The following is a 19,699-nucleotide window of genomic DNA, read 5'->3' as shown; positions in this document are numbered from 1 at the left end:
AGGGTGGGGAAAGACAACATAAGAAGCCAAAAAGTTACCACTTCCACACAAATTAGGAGGAGAGCTCATTCATTCATTTTCTACCGCTTATCCTCACGAGGGTCGCGGGGTGCTGGAGCCTATCCCAGCTGTCTTCAGGCGAGAGGCGGGGTACACCCTGGACTGGTGGCCAGCCAATCACAGGGCACATATAGACAAACAACCATTCACACTCACATTCATACCTATGGACAATTTGGAGTCGCTAATTAACCTAGCATGTTTTTGGAATGTGGGAGGAAACCTGAGTACCCGGAGAAAACCCACGCATGCATTTGTAGAACATGCAAACTCCACACAGACATGGCCGAGGGTGGAATTGAACTCGGGTCTCCTAGCTGTGAGGCCTGCGTGCTAACCACTCGTCCTCTGTATATTTAATAATAGTATATTATGAAATGTAAAACAGATTTCAGTATAGTAAAAGACTTCCTATGATGTTTAGGAGTGGATCATATTTTGATCTGACAAATCTTAAGTAACTTTGATCAAATTGAAAATAACTACACCTTCTGCTTGGATTTTACGACGGCGGTGTAATGGGGGAAAAAAAGCTGCTGAGGAACACCCAGTGCAGGTAGGACTGATGTGGTTTTCCAGTCCTGTCTTGTGCTACACTTCCGTGTATTTTTATTCACAGTAGTGATCCCAAAGTTCAGTCTGAATGACAAATATTGTCACATAATCGCGACCTATAAAAGACGCATCATCATCACCAAAGTAGGTTATTTTTATATTCTGCTATTTTTACCAGCTGACTTCCGCTAAAATAAATCAAAGCGCATCGTTGCTTCACCTTTTGTGAGAAAGAGAATGCCACACGGACCGGTGTTAAAATTTACAGCAAAGACCATGCAGAAATTATGCCTACATGAAGAAAAATATGTTGGAAGCGCAATATGTCTGCTGTGCTGTGTGGACGGGTGCCTCAAGTCCCCAATTAAACGACAACTCATCTTTTTTTCAGACTAGCGCCTTACTTATTGAAATGCTTATACTGGTATCATTTTTTTTTTACGATTAATGATATCGGCATCTGAGTGAGATGTCACTAAACTGCACCGTGAATCACACAACAACAATCTCAGTGTGTCAGTGCTGTGGAACGACCACTAAGTTTGGTCTTTGTGCTACATGTTCTTTCTTTGTAAGAACTGCTACACATTGCACCAAACAGGAAACATAGAAACAAAAAATTCAAGTATTACTCAGGTAATAAAGCCAAAATGAAGCATTTTGACTCTTACGTTCTGACCATCTGAGTAATACTGCACTTTTATGAGATTATGTACAACAGAAGCTAAAAAGACATAATTCATGGGGGAAGGACAGAATCCGTTTTCAAATCAGACCCTCCCTCTCATCCTCATCATGAACGCTCTCCTGACCACTCCTAAACAGTAGACGATCAAAACATGAACCAGGACAGATCTTCCGTCTAGTCCTCATTGAGGAAACATTAAACGCCTCCTTAAACCCTGCGTAGGTTGCCCGGGTGTCCCGCTTAAAATGTGATCCAGGCGCTGCAGCTGACTCAGCTCCCTTTTTAATTAAAAACTGTCAAACAACCTGTCTGTCACCCTCAAACATGCAGAAATGTATTCATTTCCAAACCTATCTTACTTAATTTCTCCCTTTCATCAACCTAAAGACTGACATTTTCATAATAAATATCATTTTATTTAGCCCCGGGATATGACTAGCTATTTGGCCCCATTGTTCTTCACGTCTTCGTACCCACTACTCGTCCATCATGATGCTGTCATAGAGGGAGGAACATGAAGAAGGAAATGATGTCCTTCACGCAAAAACGGAATACTCCATCAACAAAGCTTCCAAAAGGCACATATACAGAAATAGGAAATATCATATTTAAAAAAAAGTCTGAATATATTCCTTGTATAAAAACCAACCAAAATATGTGTCCCACCATAGCATCCCATGAAAATAACCCACTAATCAAGGATGAAATTACAATGACAGGAACAATATATTTTAACAAGGATACAAAAATGCTACAGTACAACTGAACGGGGCCAAAATGATGAAAAATTCCAACAAAACTTTGAGTGTTTTTCTTGTAAAGAAACAGGAAATATATTTTAAAAAGTCTGAATATATTCCTTGTATAAAAACCAACCAAGATATGTGTCCCACCATAATATAATCCCATGAAAATAACACACTAATCAAGGATGAAATTACAATGACAGGAACAATATGTTTTAACAAGGATACAAAAATGCTACAGTACAACTGAACGGGGCCAAAATGACAAATTCAAACAAAAGTTTTTTTGAACTTTTTTGAGTGTTTTTCTTATAAAGAAACGGGAAATATCATATTTTAAAAAGTCTGAATATATTCCTTGTATAAAAACCAACCAAAATATGTGTCCCACCATAATATGATCCCATGAAAATAACCCACTCATCAAGGATGAAATTACAATGCCAGGAACAATATGTTTTAACAAGGATACAAAAATGCTACAGTACAACTGAACGGGGCCAAAATGACAAATTCAAACAAAAGTTTTTAAACTTTTTTGAGTGTTTTTCTTATAAAGAAACAGGAAATATCATATTTTAAAAAGTCTGAATATATTCCTTGTATAAAAACCAACCAAGATATGTGTCCCACCATAGGATCCCATGAAAATAACCCACTAATCAAGGATGAAATTACAATGACAGGAACAATATGTTTTAACAAGGATACAAAAATGCTACAGTACAACTGAACGGGGCCAAAATGACAAATTCAAACAAAAGTTTTTAAACTTTTTTGAGTGTTTTTCTTATAAAGAAACAGGAAATATCATATTTTAAAAAGTCTGAATATATTCCTTGTATAAAAACCAACCAAGATATGTGTCCCACCATAGGATCCCATGAAAATAACCCACTAATCAAGGATGAAATTACAATGACAGGAACAATATGTTTTAACAAGGATACAAAAATGCTACAGTACAACTGACCAGTGCCAGAATGACAAATTCAAACAAAAGTTTTTGAACTTTTTTGAGTGTTTTTAAACAAGAAAAAAAATGTCTAACCAACACAGTACAAACATCATAAGAGTTCTCTAGTGACCATATGATTCCCATCACCGTGTTTATGCACCATTAAGTCGCCAGCAATGTTTAAACGCTTTCCAATGGACCGTGTCATCAATGGTATCCCCTCAGTGGCTGTGTAAACACGTCAACCAGGGTTCATGTATTCTGTTTGAAAATGAAAGTAGGACAATGAGGAGTCCACTTGAGACAAACTAACATCAAATGCAACTTTAATGTGGGTTTAAGTGATGGATTTATTATACATTTGAATGTCCCTGTATTTGTAAATATAGCGCATAATCCCCTAATCTCCCCAGTGCATTGGCGTTATGAAAATGCACCCAACTGAATGAGTTTATTGAAGTTTTTTAAATGAAGGAGCTAAATAAAGCACAAATGGCTGAAATGAAGTTCTACGACTGGCAACCTTAAAATGATTTGGATGACAAAAGGAAAGTATTCAAAGTGTCACCTAGTAGTCAACGAGGTCACTATTTCTTTTTTTTTTTTTTACCTATCAATTCATTTCACCAGTGTCTTGTCTGCCCTTCCCAGCCAATTAGCCTGCTGCCCCCCCACCCCCCCCCTTTGTGTTTTCTCACCTGAACCTTCTCGTTAATTTATTCTGTTCATTTCTTTGAATCATTTTACGTCAGCCGTGCCGGTGACCTTTCTGATCTCCTCCTGATGACTTCCAGCTTTCCTTTTTTTAGTTTGGCATTAAACATTTTTTTTCTGAGATTATTCTTCGTTTCTCGTTTGTGGTCTCCTATAGAGCTGCTACACACAATAACCCGTACAGAAAACGTTTTTAGATGTTGCAGAATCTGCACCTATTCCTTTGTGCTTCCTGCCAAAATCCTTATTAAATCCTACCCCTCCATCTGGTACTTTTACAATCAGTAACTGTTCCATTTGTTCACTTCCTGCTTTCCAAATATAGTTTTTGGGTTTTTTTTTACTTTATTTTATTAATTTTTATTATTTTTTATATTTATTTTATTTTTTTGTCACATACTGAAGTACGAGGTGATATGACCATACAATTATACAAAAATACTCAAGGCTATGGCAAATTTTATTATTTATTTATTATTATTATTATTATTTTTTTGTCACATAATCAGTACACAGTTCCACATGTCCAAAAGGAGTAGGAAGAAGCAAAGCTTATTAAATCCTACCCCTCCATCTGGTACTTTTGCAATCAGTAACTGTTACATTTGTTCACTTCCTGCTTTCCATAATACAGTTTAAGGTATTTTATTTTTTTTATTTATTATTTTTATTATTAATTTTATTAATTTTATTTTACTTTTTTATTTTATTTTTTATTGTTTTGTTTTAAAAAAAATTTTTTTTTTTAAATAATGTACCTCATACTGAAGTACGAGGTGATATGACCATACAATGACATAATGGCTACCATAGCAACTGTCGTTTGAGTGTTTGCGGATGTCTTGGCTACTGTACTGTTTAAAATTAAAAAAAAAAAAAAGCTTTTTAATTGAATTGAAACTAGACTGAGGCTTCACCTTTTCCTCAAGCTAATAATATCGGACTACACTACCCAGGGGCCAATTGGTATAACTGCCAACACCCATGCAGAGAGTCCACGGCTATTCATGCAGTATTCATTTCACGCCTGCGGGGCTCAACAATTATTTATAATTCACCGACATCCCCAACAGTTTGTCTGTTAAAACAAAAGTATGCATTAGGGAGCGATTTTCCTGTGCACATCTACAAAATGACATGGTGGGGAAAATGGAAAAGCAAGTGAGGAAGAGATCTGCCATATCTCTGTGTCATCCCCCCCTCCCAACTCACTTTCTCTCACGCCTGCCCTCACTCTGAGGAGCATCGCACGAGCCGCAGTGGCAGAAAACTCCTGAATTATTGAAGCAGACAAGACATCTCTCACACCCGCACACACGTGCACACACACAAACAGTATGTGTATTCCTGCCCTCGGGGGGGGAAGTTAGATAATGACCAATTCAATCTGACATGCTTTTCGAGACTATAAACATCAAAGTGAGAGGGGCCGAGACGGTGAAAGGAGCGTTTCTGACAGTGATGGAAAGAAGACCTGGGCGAGTGTGAAAAAGAGAACTGGATGACCCATGACTCATTTCACACTCGGGGTTGGCAGGCCTGCTTTAAAAATCCACTCGAGGGTGGACATGCCGCTTATAAATATAAATCCACTGAATACGTGATTTGCTTCAAGATTAAGTGCATAGTTTATAATCAGTTCCCAGTTCCACATGTCCAAAAGGAGTAGGAAGAAGCAAAGCTTATTAAATCCTACGCCTCCATCTGGTACTTTTACAATCAGTAACTGTTACATTTGTTCACTTCCTGCTTTCCTAATATAGTTTAATTTGTTTTTTGTTTGTTTTTGTTCATTTTATTTTATTTAATTTTATAACTTTTTATTTTTTTTTATTTTTATTTTTTAATTTTATTTTTATTGCTATTTTAATTTCGTTTTTTTATTTTTGTATATTATTTTTTTTAATTTTTTTTGTCACATAATCAGTTCCCAGTTCCACATGTCCAAAAGGAGTAGGAAGAAGCAAAGCTTATTAAATCCTACCCCTCCATCTGGTACTTTTACAATCAGTAACTGTTACATTTGTTCACTTCCTGCTTTCCATAATACAGTTTAAGGTGTTTTATTTTATTTTTTTATTTTATTTTTTTAAATAATACTTGGGGTTGGCAGGCCTGCTTTAAAAATCCAGTCGAGGGTAGACGGGGTTCTTATAAATATAAATCCACTGAATACGTGATTTGCTTCAAGATTAAGTGCACAGTTTACTCCCATCAACCATTTTTGTATTTGAATGTAATGGGCATACCCACACTCGTACATAAACGTATACTATATACCGGAGAGAAAATAAAGCTGAACTATAAAGCCTCATTACATGATAAGACAATGCGGTGCAGAGCGTGGCTGAGACTGATTGCGAGACGCGAAGAGGGAACGGAATGATTATTGAGCAGAACGAAATGAACAGCATCCATCAATCACAGCGTAATCCACCTCAATTAAATGTTGTACCGCACGTATTAGTGACTGTGTTTTCTTTATACCGGTGCTTCCAAGCACCCACTTGTACAACAAATCGAAGTACCGCCACTTCCAGATTGTAAGGGACTACTTTTTTTTTTGTTTAAACTCAATTTACTTGGGGGCCACTGGAACTCGGGTCTGGGTGAGACTGGGCCGCATCAGGTTTTCCAAAAAAAAACGCATTTATTAAAAACAAAAAAATTTAAAAAACATCGCTTTGGTTCTAATTTTCTACAAAAAAAGCTCTGATAAAACATTCCACTGTTCTCAAATATCTTACTTTTAATTTTTCTACACAAAATAAGATGAAAAATAAACAAACAAATCAAGAATAAAGAAAATCAATCAGTAATAAATAAATATAATAATAATAATAAAACGGCAAATAATAAAAACTTAAGAAACAGGGTCTTGAGACACATGCTAACTCGCAAACTAGACAGCTAGCAACCTAAACGGTAGCCTTCAAGTTATTTCCTTTCAACTTAAATAGCCAAAAACTTACCACTTCCACACGGATAGGGAGGATAACTATTAACAGTTATTTAACCTTTAACATGAACATTAATCAAACGTAATAATTTTTTCTGGGTACATGATACCATACAGCATCCATATCAAACTTGCGCGGGGTCGCACTAACATTAAACTTTCATATCAAGGCGGGGGCCTCAAAGTAGTGTCCTGCGGGCCACATTTGGCCCGCGGGCCGCATGTTTGAGACCCCTGAATTAGACGATTTTGGCAGGGACGCCATGATAGATGTTTTCGTATTCAAACCATCGCTGATTGGTTGATCGCGAACAAGAACGGGTGTGGGTAAAACGTATAAGCATTTAACAATGAAAATATTTTAAAATAATTCAACGCTCCACTGCCAATGGAGACGTCCCAAATGGCACAGAAGCAAATGATTCCATTGTACTACATCTCTACATACTTCTAAAACAGAATACCATAAAGGAAATCAAACACTGGTTCTGCCAGTGGAGGGGAGTGGACCCTACAGATCCGATCGCCTACGAGAAGCAGCTCCCGGCAGGATGACAGCCTCATTAATGGCAATCGCAAGAGCAGCCAAAAGGAGATGGAAAATGATCCTGATGTCTATAGCATGCCGATCAAAACAAGATTGAATCCCCAATCATCTTCCTGTAAAACCAGCTGCTTTGAATAGAAGTGAAATGCTAATATATCGCCACGAAGCTAGGAGACGTCTATGCAAATGCAATGGGATTGCTTTGACATGTGCATGCGGCTCATACAAAACACCCAATCTGAGTAATCCTTCATTTATTTCAGTTAATTGGTTCCAGACCGTGATAAGTGAATCACCGAGTAGCATTTTTTTTCTATTCATAAAAGAAATATTATCAAAGTCCAGGTCAAATGTATTAATATAACCTAGTTAACTGCCCAAAGTGCCAATAAAACACCTAATAATAATACAGCTGAAGGTAAAAACAGTCCACAAAAGCCAGACCATATAAGGATTTAAAGTGATTCCAGATCTACTCTTAAGGCGCAGACCATTCCAAAGTCTTATAAGACCTGCGATAGAGAAGGCCCGATCACCCCCACATTTAAGATTAGATGGAGGCGTGGTTAAAATGAGCTGTGAGCTGGACCGCATAGTTCTAGAAGGAACGTAAACAGTCAGTAAGTCTTAAGTATGTGGGATCCAGCCATTCGGCATTTTACACTATCGTTCAAAAGTTTGGGATCACTTGCAAATTTCTTTTGTTTTCCAAAGAAAAACACATTTTTATCCATTTTACAGATAATTAAAACGAATCTAATGATTTTCAAAGAAGGATCGTTTAACTACTCCCTTCAGAGAGCAGCACAAACTGGGTCTAACAAGGACAGAAAAACGCTGCACAACTGTGCTGATGATGGATGATTAAGGATAGGTTTTAAAATCAAAAACTATTAATCCAATACCATACACTACCGTTCAAAAGTTTGGGATCACTTGCAAATTTTTTGGGTTTCTAAAGAAAAACACATTTTTATCCATTTCACAAACATTTTTATCCATTTCACAAACAATAAAAATGAATCAGATAATTTTCAAAGAAGGATCTACATTTTTGCATAGTGGCCTACTATCAACAACTGTCAGTCCTCTGCATCAATCTCCTATTAGAAAAGCCATTAACTACTTCCTTCAGAGAGCAGCACAAACTGGGTCTAACAAGGACAGAAAAACGCTGCACAATCCAAGTTCATCATTTTATAAGGCTAATAGATTATTAGAAAACCCATCTATGAAAATCTAAACTAAAACTAAAATCTCTTACCATGCTGTTAACTACTCCCTTCAGAGAGCAGCGCAAACTGGGTCTAACAAGGACAGAAAAACGCTGCACAATCTGAGTTCATCATTTTATAAGGCTAATAGATTATTAGAAAACCCATCTATGAAAATCTAAACTAAAACTAAAATATCTTATCATGCTGTTAACTACTCCTTTCAAAGAGCAGCGCAAACTGGGTCTAACAAGGACAGAAAAACGCTGCACAACTGTGAAAAAAGACAAATATCTCAAAGTGTGTAGTTTAAGACAAAGACGCCTCACAGGTCGTCACCTGGCAGTTGCACTAATTAGCACCCGTCAATCACCAGTGTCAGTATCAACAGTGAAGCGGCAACTTTAGGATGCTGGACAAAAAAAACATTTCTCAGACTGGCCAAAAAAAATTCCGAGTGATCCCAAACTTTTGAGCGGTATTGAATACTGTACATGTATTTTAGTTAATTCAGCCATTTTTATGCTGAAAAATGCTCAGACAATAAACTCCAGGCTATTTACAGAATTCTTAATGAGTTAAGCAGCTACTTGCCCCCTTATGTAATACTGCATCCCAGTGCTATCGCTATTGAAAACCGCCACAATATCGCTAATGTTACCAAGAGGTAAAGCAAGGCCAATTTCTTCAAAGCGGAAGAAATTGTGTTGTAGTTTTTCAAACATTTGCGTGCCTTTTCTCTGTCTTGGTAAATCTCGAGACAAAAGCAAATTAGACATCATCCCTTCAAAACAATCGCCCAGCTCAACTCTGCGCCAAACCCCCACAGTGGCAGAAAAGATTTTCCAAGCGAACCCCTGACGAAGCAGACTCAAACACACAATGTGGAATTTCTGATGGTCCACACAGTTTTTGATGGGCGCGACATGAAAGCTTGTCATGTTCCTGTCTTCTTTTTCTTTCCGTTCTTTTCTCAATAGCGTCCAAAATTAAACTGGCAAACCTTCGCCGCACCTGTTTTATTTGTGTCTGCGTTGTACCCTCCGACGCACACGCAGACACGATCCATTTATCTTCTCCGTAGGCGACGGTGGACTTTGTTTAGCTTGTGACCGCACTGTCCCACACTCACCTTGTGTTGCTGCATTTTGCACTTGTATTGATTATATCATGGCTAGCGTCAGGATGACCAGGACCTATAATTTATCCGATCAATCTCACCGGGAGCCTCAGGCCGCATGTGTGTATGTGTATGTATGTGTGTGTTTATGTGTGTGTGTGTGTGATGGAACACATGCAGAGACAGCAGCTGTGGGGAAAACATGCAAATTTTCCTGACACTCGTTTTTAAAATGGGTGCAATATTTACCCCTGTTTCTGCAGTGAAGATTAGATGTGCAATTTCTCATTCCCGATCAATAAGCCGGCCGGGGAACGGGCACAATAAGGAAGGGCACGGACAAGAGGTTGAAAGCAGCCGAGAGGGAGGGGTTTTATTCTGAAGGGCACTCTTTCATTAGGAATTAGTGGAGTATAAAACGAGAGAGGAAGGAAGAGCCGGGTGAGAGTGGAGATGATAAACCTTGTGTGGGGTTGGGAAAAAAAAAAGTATGGCGGCTTAAGTGGAGAAAGAGAAATGGAGGACGGAGCAGGATGGAGATAACAAAGAGTGACAAGTGTTCAGTCAAGTCTTTGCTTAATTGAAGGAAATACGAGTGTTCCCCTTCGGAGGGGAAGCGCTCATGAAGGTGACTCCCAGGTTTGTTAAATGTGCTTCTCTAAACCTGCTCCTTCCTCCGTCTTGCTGTAAAAACACAAACAATCAAAGTCCAATCTCAACATACGTACAGGACGCACACGGGGACATAAAAGATAATACAATCTGAAAAAACATGAAGGCGCCTCCTCGGTGTAGCGGTGTTCCCTGTAAGGTATTTATACACGTCTCCTTATTGAAGGCATAGGGCAAAAAGAAGTGACACATGCAAAACCTATCCGGTAGCTTTGAAATGGAAATAACCGCGTCGATTCGCATTCTACGATCAAACCACAACACAACACACGTGTGACGCCTCCGCTTGACTGGCAGCCACCGAGAGACGCCGCCACCGTTTCGTGATAAAGGATGACAACCTTGAATTTCATTATGAGCCTGAACGAAGATGCGTCGCACCTGATAAACAGATATTTCATAATCTGAGGGTGGTTTGAGTTTGCGAAAATTATATTAAAACAAGATGGAACATATACCGCAGAAAACGGACACTTCAATGACTTGGGAGTCGAACTATTCAGGATTTCACTACAAATGTCAAGGAAACCAAAAGTTGACTGGTTTTGGTACTACGTCATCATCTTGGAATCTTTCTTGTGGCACTTTCAGTAGAACCTTGGTTAGAGTACGCCCCGGATAGTGTACATCATGGGTGTCCAAAGCGCAAATTTGCAGCCCACAGCTATTTTTATTGGCTCATGCCACATTCCAAAAATATAATTTAACAAATAAACTAAACTTGGAAAAATCCGAAGTACTTTTAAGTAAAAGTTATAATGGGTACACAAAATTAATTAGGAATGAACCTACCTAAGCTACAAAAACGATCTTAACCAGTTCCTTGTTAGTTCTTCATGAGTTCCTCAGTATCTACTGTATTTTTGTGCACCTTTTTTTTTTACCATAAACCTTGTAATCTAATGAGTAAAACTACTAATTTCACAAAAATAATGTCATAATACTACAAAGAAAAATAACTAACATTTAAATAAGTTGAAATATTGAAGCGTTTTTAAAGTCATTATGGAAAAACAAACAAAACGACAAAGTTACCTTTTTTTTACTGTAAACCTTGTAATGTAATGAGTAAAAGTACTAATTTCACAAAAATAATTTCATAATACTATAAAGAAAAATAACTAATATTTAAATAAGTTGAAATATTGAAGCGTTATTTAAGGCTTTTTTTAAAGTCATTATGGAAAAACAAACAAAACGACAAAGTTACTTTTTTACTGTAAACCTTGTAATGTAATGAATAAAAGTATTAATTTCACAAGAATAACGTCATAATACTATAAAGAAAAATAACTAACATTTAAATAAGTTGAAATATTGAAGCGTTATTTAAGGCTTTTTTTAAAAGTCATTATGGAAAAACAAACAAAACGACAAAGACTTCCTGAGGATGCCGCCATCTTGTCTGGTGATAACAGCTTTTCCGTCGCCATTTCTCAACGGATTGTGACAAACACTAAAGACCAAGAATTGAATGACTTCCAATGCTCTTTTTTAAAAAAAAAAAATCTCAGTCTAATCTTGCGCCAACGCCTTGCTATACACCAATGTTGACCTTTAACGATTATTTCAGTTGACCTAGCGGTTTTCAGACAAATCATACAGCTAATCTTCCGGTAATAGCCTGGCTCAGACCAGAGGACCGAGGTTTCGATTTGTGAGATGAAACAAGCATTTAGACCCATTATTTTGAAATCCAATCCCAGCCCACTTCCTTGTTTTGTACAAGATGTGCCAATACGGGTCTGAACAAGTTAACCCTTAGATGCACGAGTGACTGGACCCTACACTCTTCCATAAGTGGGTCAAAAATGACCCATACTAGAATCAATGCTTTTTTGACCCACTTGGAAGGTTGGGGTAGTAACACAAAAACAAAAATTTCTTAAAATGTATAAAAGGTAAGTTAAAAATGTGAATGGCATGATATCAAAAACATGTTTTTTGAGGAATACTAGGAATATGAAATTATAATTTATTTTTCATTATGAAGATATTTCAAGAAAACAACCTGACCGGGTCATTTTTGACCCACTTATGGAAGGTTGGGGTAGTAACACAAAAATTTCTTAAAATGTATAAAAGATAAGTTAAAAATGTGAATGGCGTGATATGAAAAACATGTTTTTTGAGGAATACCTGGAATATGATATGATAAAAAATTTTAATTACTAAGATATTTCAAGAAAACAACCTGACCGGGTCATTTTTGACCCACTTATGCATCTAAGGGTGAACAGCAGCGTTTAAACCAAAACTCCTTCCAATGAAGTATTCCATATTGATAGCCACGGTGTACTACCCATTAAACAAAGTGATGTTTGTATTTGAGAGGCAATGATCCAAACAGTTGACTATGTACTGTAATTGCCCTTAAACATTTGGCAAGCCACTAACGGTAGTAAAAGCAATGCACTCCAAACAAAGCTGAGGCGTCTGTGTGAAGAATTAGACCGGCTCAGCCTTCCACATGTCAGCTGATACGATGTGTCAGCAAATTCCCACCGCCACCTCTTCCAATTGAGCAGCTTGGTCAGTCGCCCGTTTCCTTGCAAGCTGGGTCCTCAAACGTCACGTAAGAAGGGCATGAAAAAGTCAGGTTTGCGGTGGAACCCCGACAATAAAAAAATGCTGACATCCGTGCTTTCAGTTGATTGACAACCAGACCACTTTCAGTCAGCTGGGATCATGTGATTCTTCACATTCATTCTGGTATAGAATAGATGATGACATGAACCATCTAAGTGAAGCTAAGGAATGAAGCACCCCCGTGACCCTCGTGAGGATAAGCGGTAGAAAATGACTGAGTTCTCCTCCTATTTTGTGTGGAAGTGGTAACTTTTGGCTCCTACATTCCAAAAACATGCTAGGTTAATTAGCAACTCCAAATTGTCCATAGGTATGAATGTGAGTGTGAATGGTTGTTTGTCTATATGTGCCCTGTGATTGGCTGGCCACCAGTCCAGGGTGTACCCCGCCTCTCGCCCCAAGACAGCTGGGATAGGCTCCAGCACACCCCCGCGGCGACCCTCGTAAGGATAAGCGGTAGAAAATGAATGAATGAATGAGTTCTCCTCCTATTTTGTGTGGAAGTGGTAACTTTTTGGCTTCTTATTTTGTCTTTCCCCACCCTCGGCCATCTCTGTGTGGAGTTTGCATGTTCTCCCCGTGCATGCGTGAGTTTTCTCCGGGTACTCCGGTTTCCTCCCACATTCCAAAAACATGCTAGGTTAATTTAATTAGCGACTCCAAATTGTCCATAGGTATGAATGTGAGTGTGAATGGTTGTTTGTCTATATGTGCCCTGTGATTGGCTGGCCACCAGTCAAGGGTGTACCCTGCCTCTCGCCTGAAGACAGCTGGGATAGGCTCCAGCACCCCCTCGTGAGGATAAGCGGTAGAAAATGAATGAGTTCTCCTCCTATTTTGTGTGGAAGTGGTAACTTTGTGGCTTCTTATTTTGTCTTTCCGCACCCTCGGCCATCTCTGTGTGGAGTTTGCATGTTCTCCCCGTGCTTGCGTGGGTTTTCTCCGGGTACTCCGGGTTCCTACCACATTCCAAAAACATGCTAGGTTAATTTAATTAGCGACTCCAAATTGTCCATAGGTATGAATGTGAGTGTGAATGGTTGTTTGTCTATATGTACCAATCTGTGATTGGCTGATGTTGCTCTTTTCCAAATGGATCTCAAGTGATAACATGCCAATCAAACTGACCCAACATGCCAATCAATATATATACTGTAGTAATCAATGACAGACCATAAAGAACAATACAGTAGTACAAAAAAAATACATAAAGCTAACCTGTGAATTGTTATCTACCAACACAAGTGATGCATTTCTCACATGGCTGTCTTTTGTCAAGGGATCAACAAAGTCAGAGCTAGCTTCTTGAAGACAACACACCGTGATACACAAACAAACACAAACATGTGTGTTGTGTACGTGTGGTGTGTGTGTGTGTGTGTGTGTGTGTGTGTAACCATTAAACACAAATGTCACAGCCTCTCTTTCTTCTACCCTTTTGCTCCTTTTCTCTCCTCTCCAATCCTGTCGTCTACCCTCCGTTGACAGTTTGCGACTAATGACTTTCACTTGCACAGGAGGGACATTTAACACACATATACACACACACATATACACACATACAGAAGGTGCAAAGCCCAAGATGAGTATATACGGTCAAGACTAATACTCGCTCTCCCATCACGAGGAAGGCCGCCTCTAATAAGGCCAAAGGAAACCTGCAGAAACCTCCAGAGAATACAGTATTAGGCTATGTGCCGTTAGCGGGAACAGCAGCACGCATAATAAGGCCAGCCGTTACTGTACTGACATCGATGATTGCACAGCTGCCGAGGTTGGAGAGCGTCTCGTTCATTATTGCAGTTGGGAGGGATGAATAAGGAAATATGTGTCATGCGGTATTGGAAATTATCGGCTTAAAGATCAGTATGGAATAAAATAATAGTATTGTATTCAATGGTGTGCTGCAAGACATCAAGCATACATAGCCCACTACTTAAGATATGTACCCCAAATATGCCTGTGACACTTATTCAAAACATGTTAAACGCTAACATCTTTAAGTACTCACCACTGATAAATAACGATAATGATGATAGATTAATAAAGAGAATTGAATCTGAGTCGTGGTGTAGCCTTTAGCCTCTGCTGTTGTTATTCCACTAACGAGTTACGATGGTCAATTAAGATATTTCAAGAAAACAACCTGACCGGGTTATTTTTGACTCACTTATGGAAGATTGGGGTAGTAACACAAAAACAAAAATTTCTTAAAATGTATAAAACAGGGGTCTCAAACACGCGGCCCGCGGGCCAAATGTGGCCCGCAGGACACTAACTTGAGGCCCCCGCCTTGATATGAAAGTTTAATGTTAGCGCGGCCCCGCGCAAGTTTGATATGGATGCTGTATGGTATCATGTACCCAGAAAAAAATATTACGTTTGATTAATGTTCATGTTAAAGGTTAAATAACTGTTAATAGTTATCCTCCCTATCCATGTGGAAGTGGTAAGTTTTTGGCTATTTAAGTTGAAAGGAAATAACTTGAAGGCTACCATTTAGGTCGCTAGCTCTCTAGTTTGCGAGTTAGCATGTGTCTCAAGACCCTGCAGTTGCGCAATATGTTGTAAATAAAAAGAGTATAAATGTGACTATAGTCGTGTTTTGTCATGTCTACAGGGCTCTAATAATGCTTTGTTCATTTTAATCTGAAAAAAATAATTTGTCTACCCACCAACTATATGTGGTTTCTTAAGTTTTTATTATTATTATTATATTTATTTCTTTATTACTGATTGATTTTCTTTATTCTTGATTTGTTTATTTATTTTTCATCTTATTTTGTGTAGAAAAATAAAAAGTAAAATATTTGAGAACAGTGGAATGTTTTATCAGAGTTTTTATTGTAGAAAATTGTTTTTTTTTTTTTACATTTTTTTGTTTTTAATAAATGCGTTTTTTGGGTTTTTTGGGGGGAAAACCTGAGTCTCACCCAGACCCGAGCTCCAGTGGCCCCCAAGTAAATTGAGTTTGAGACCCCAGGGGTAGAGTCATCACCATCATCACCAAATATAAAGGTACCCTATACCGAGTCGTAAGGATATTTAAAAATGTACTATTTTAGAAAGAAACATTTATTTTTATTGAATTTATTTACTTCTGTGCATTACATTGTTTTATTAAAAATGAGACTTTTTCAACAGGTAAAATCTGAAGACCACTCCATCCAAAGTTGCCAAATGTTGACAAAAGTCCTAACCAAAAAGTCATGTGATACCATCATATGATGAGAGTCCTAAAGGATGTACTCAAAATACTCACAATATGAAGAACAACACACACACACACACACACACACACACACACACAACCCTAATATTGAAACTCACATCTCTGTATCTGTTCCAGGATCTGTCCTTGGCGTACTGGGCCACGGTGCTCAACCGTTTGTCGCTGCTGGCACCGGAAGCTGCGGATTGTGTGCTCAACGTTAGAGCCACGACCGGCAGTAGAACGAAAAACATCTTCTGGAAGAGGAATAAGAAGAAAAAAAAAAAGGAATAAGACGCGCCCGGTTGCTGGGAGTGCTGCGTTCAAATCAAGTAGGACGTTCCATGAACACACAAGTCACACATAGTGGAGTGTAACACACAACCGGAAGTCCTCGTCTTCTTTCTAATCGGAATATAAACACTAGAGTTGTAACCGTGGAGCAATTATCTATTATGAATCCTCGCTTTTAACGCAATTAATGTGGTCGCAATTCCCAAATTTCCCATCAAAGTCTGGTAACTAAAACTGCTTTTCCTACCTCCGTTCGCTGCTCTTGATGTGATGACTGGCGGGAATAAATCCAAGTTCCGTGGAACGCCGCACTATAGCGACCACCGAGTGGGTGACTGACTGGAGACTGGAGGGTGGAGAGGACGAGTGGGAGGACGAGTGGACCTGCGGTAGGTTTCTCCTCCTCTTTGTCAGCAGAACCCGCCTCCTTTCTCTACCTCATCCCCCCCACCCTCCATCTCTCTCTCTCTCTCTCTTTCTCTCTCTCTTCCACTCTTTTTCTATCTGCACTCTCACTCAAGCATCCCCAATTTTTATTCCGAATGTAAAAGAAGAGATTGTGCTCAGTATGGACTTGGACTGACTACCAATTCCTTTCAAACCGTTTTTGAGGTGACTTGAAGGGGTTTGATAGATGACCATTTTACTGTTGTTAATAAATATATATATACATAATTTACTCTATGTACTATTGCAGCAAATTATTGCAAGAGACAATTAATAAATATACTTTAAAGTATTTGTGTTCCAGGCCCAGAATCCAGATTAAATATTATATTTTTGTAGTTAGCATAAAAAAAACCTAGCTTGCCGTGCGTTACAACCGAATTACTTAGTGTTTCTTGTGAAATTAAAATGATTAAAACTGCAATAAAGGCCTGTTGTTCCGTCAGTCAAGTCTGGTGCTTGTGTGTCTCATTGAATAACACTACTGACACCTAGTGACCAGTGTAGAATACCAACACAGCCTCTTTGAATGCATCTTTTTCATGCCTTTATATGCATTTTAGTTCATTTATTCATTTTATGCTTGCAAATGTTTAATTTAGAAAAAAAACAAGTAAACAAGTAACTTTGCTTATTATTATTATTAATAATAATAATAGAATATAATAATAATAAAATAATAAAAGCAAGTGGCTATACAAACTACTTCCCCAGTTGCAGAAAACAGACCCAATTGAATAATAATAATAATAATAATAATAATATTATTATTATTATTATTATTATTATTAGTAGTAGTAGTAGTAGTAGTAGTAGTAGTAGTAGTAGTAGTAATAGTAGTAGTAGTAGTAGTAGTAGTAGTATTTTCATTGTTATTATTATCATTACTATTATTATTATCAATAATAATAATAAACCTAGCTTAATTAATTAATTATTATCATTATTATTAATAATAATAATTAATGTGATAATTAATTATTATTATTTTAATTATTTTTATTATATAACTAATTAATTATTATTATAAATATAACATAAAAAATTAATATTAATATTAGTTTTTATATTATTATTATTATTATTATTATTATTATTATTATTATTATTATATAATTAACAATAATATTAATATTAGTTTTTATATTATACATTATATTTATATTATTTAATATTTTTTTCCCGAAAACCACAAATGTCTACACATTGCTCTCCTTCCCTTGAGTGTGTGCATGTCATAGATTTTAAGGCATCGTTTTTTTTTGTGTGTTCACACAAAAGCTTTAACAGGATTTGGTAGCCGTGTTAAAGTGCGGTTCTGATTCTATCAAGACACATTTTATTTTATTTTATTTTATTTTATTAGCCATGTACCAATCTTGTATCTATCACAGCAAATAAGGTCCTTTTCGAGTATGCTTTCAGCACCATGGACAGAAACGCAAGCTATTGTAACAGAAGACAAATGGTAGCGGAGCAGTAGAACTAGGGCACTCATTATTGGGGTATGCGCTTTAAATATTTAATCTGCAACTCTCTGCTTTGACTGACTCTCTACGGGACTCTGGCATCACTTCTTCCTCTTTCTTTGACATGCTTGGATGTGTGCTGCGTTTGCTGTCTGGTGGCAGCTCCATTCTATATACGCGCTTAACGTGGAGTGTGTTTTATTGACCTGCTTTGGTGCACAGGGAGTCTGCAGCTGGGTACAATGGCTTATCTCGTTAAGTTTCACATCAAATATTCTCTCCACCCAAAGCTGACATCACACTTCTTCTTCTGCATCGCTTGCACATTTACCGTACAAAGAAACCGGCAGGAATAATGCCGCAAATACAGAAACAATGCTTTATTTTTCATCATTAGGGGACTCGTTACTCGCTCTAATACAGGGGTCTCAAACTCAATTTACCCGGGGGCCACTGGAGCTCGGGTCTGGGCAAAAAAACCACGCATTTATTAAAAACAGAAAAATATACAAACTTTTTCAATGCTTTGGTTCCGATTTTCTACAAGAAAAGCTCTGATAAAACATTCCACTGTTCTCAAATATCTTAATTTTTATTTTTCTGCACAAAATAAGGTGAAAAATAAATAAACAAATCAAGAATAAAGAAAATCAATCAAACAGTAATAAATAAATATAATAATAATAATAAAAACTTAAGAAACCACATATAGTTGGTGGGTAGACAAATTATTTTTTTCAGATTAAAATGAACAAAGCATTATTAGAGCCCTGTAGACATGACAAAACACGACTATAGTCACATTTATACTCTTTTTATTTACAACATATTGCGCAACTGCAAGGTCTTGAGACACATGCTAACTCGCAAACTAGAGAGCTACCGACCCAAAACGGTAGCCTTCAAATTATTTCCTTTAAACTTGAATCGCCAAAAACTTACCACTTCCACACGGATAGGGAGGATAACTATTAACAGTTATTTAACCTTTAACATGAACATTAATCAAACGTAATAATTTTTTCTGGGTACATGATACCATACAGCATCCATATCAAACTTGCGCGGGCCGCACTAACATTAAACTTTCATATCAACGCGGGGGCCTCAAACTAGTGTCCCGCGGGCCGCGTGTTTGAGACCCCTGCTCTAATACAAACAAGAAGGTTTTCTTTTTTTTCTTCCAGTTACATTAAAAAAGATGTTAATGGTAAAATCAATGTGTCACCTGAACTCCGTATTGACCTTTTCTTCTATGGGGAACTAAAACCTTTCAGTTACGGGCTTATTGCTTTATTTCCTATTATTACCTGCCATGAGTCCAAGGTAAAAGTTCATAAAAAATTAAATGGCTTACACAGTAGAGCAGATACAATGTCTGCAGTTCCATATAATATGCGCGCATTCTAACCAATAGATGCTGGACATACATATATATATATATGTGTGTGTATGT

The 19,699-nt window shown here is 37.6% G+C and overlaps 1 protein-coding gene across 2 annotated transcripts in view; it reads right to left on the bottom strand.

Annotated features, from left to right (window-relative positions):
- Positions 1-16,708, bottom strand: part of spock1 (SPARC (osteonectin), cwcv and kazal like domains proteoglycan 1) — a 73,764-nt gene extending 57,056 nt beyond the window's left edge. Inside the window, exons 1-2 of one of the 2 annotated variants that reach the window (XM_058063045.1) lie at positions 16,575-16,708; positions 16,153-16,290 (exon numbers count right to left, since the gene is read on the bottom strand). In XM_058063045.1, the coding sequence (XP_057919028.1) occupies positions 16,153-16,287 (135 nt within the window). In that variant the 5' untranslated portion in view covers positions 16,288-16,290; positions 16,575-16,708. The remainder of the gene's footprint in view (positions 1-16,152; positions 16,291-16,574) is intronic. The other variant, XM_058063046.1, reaches the window with a different exon arrangement.
- Between the last annotated feature and the right edge of the window lie 2,991 nt (positions 16,709-19,699).

Source organism: Doryrhamphus excisus, chromosome 23 (genome assembly GCF_030265055.1).
Source record: "Doryrhamphus excisus isolate RoL2022-K1 chromosome 23, RoL_Dexc_1.0, whole genome shotgun sequence".
Taxonomy (NCBI): domain Eukaryota; kingdom Metazoa; phylum Chordata; class Actinopteri; order Syngnathiformes; family Syngnathidae; genus Doryrhamphus; species Doryrhamphus excisus.
This window is presented reverse-complemented; position numbering and strand designations above follow the sequence as displayed.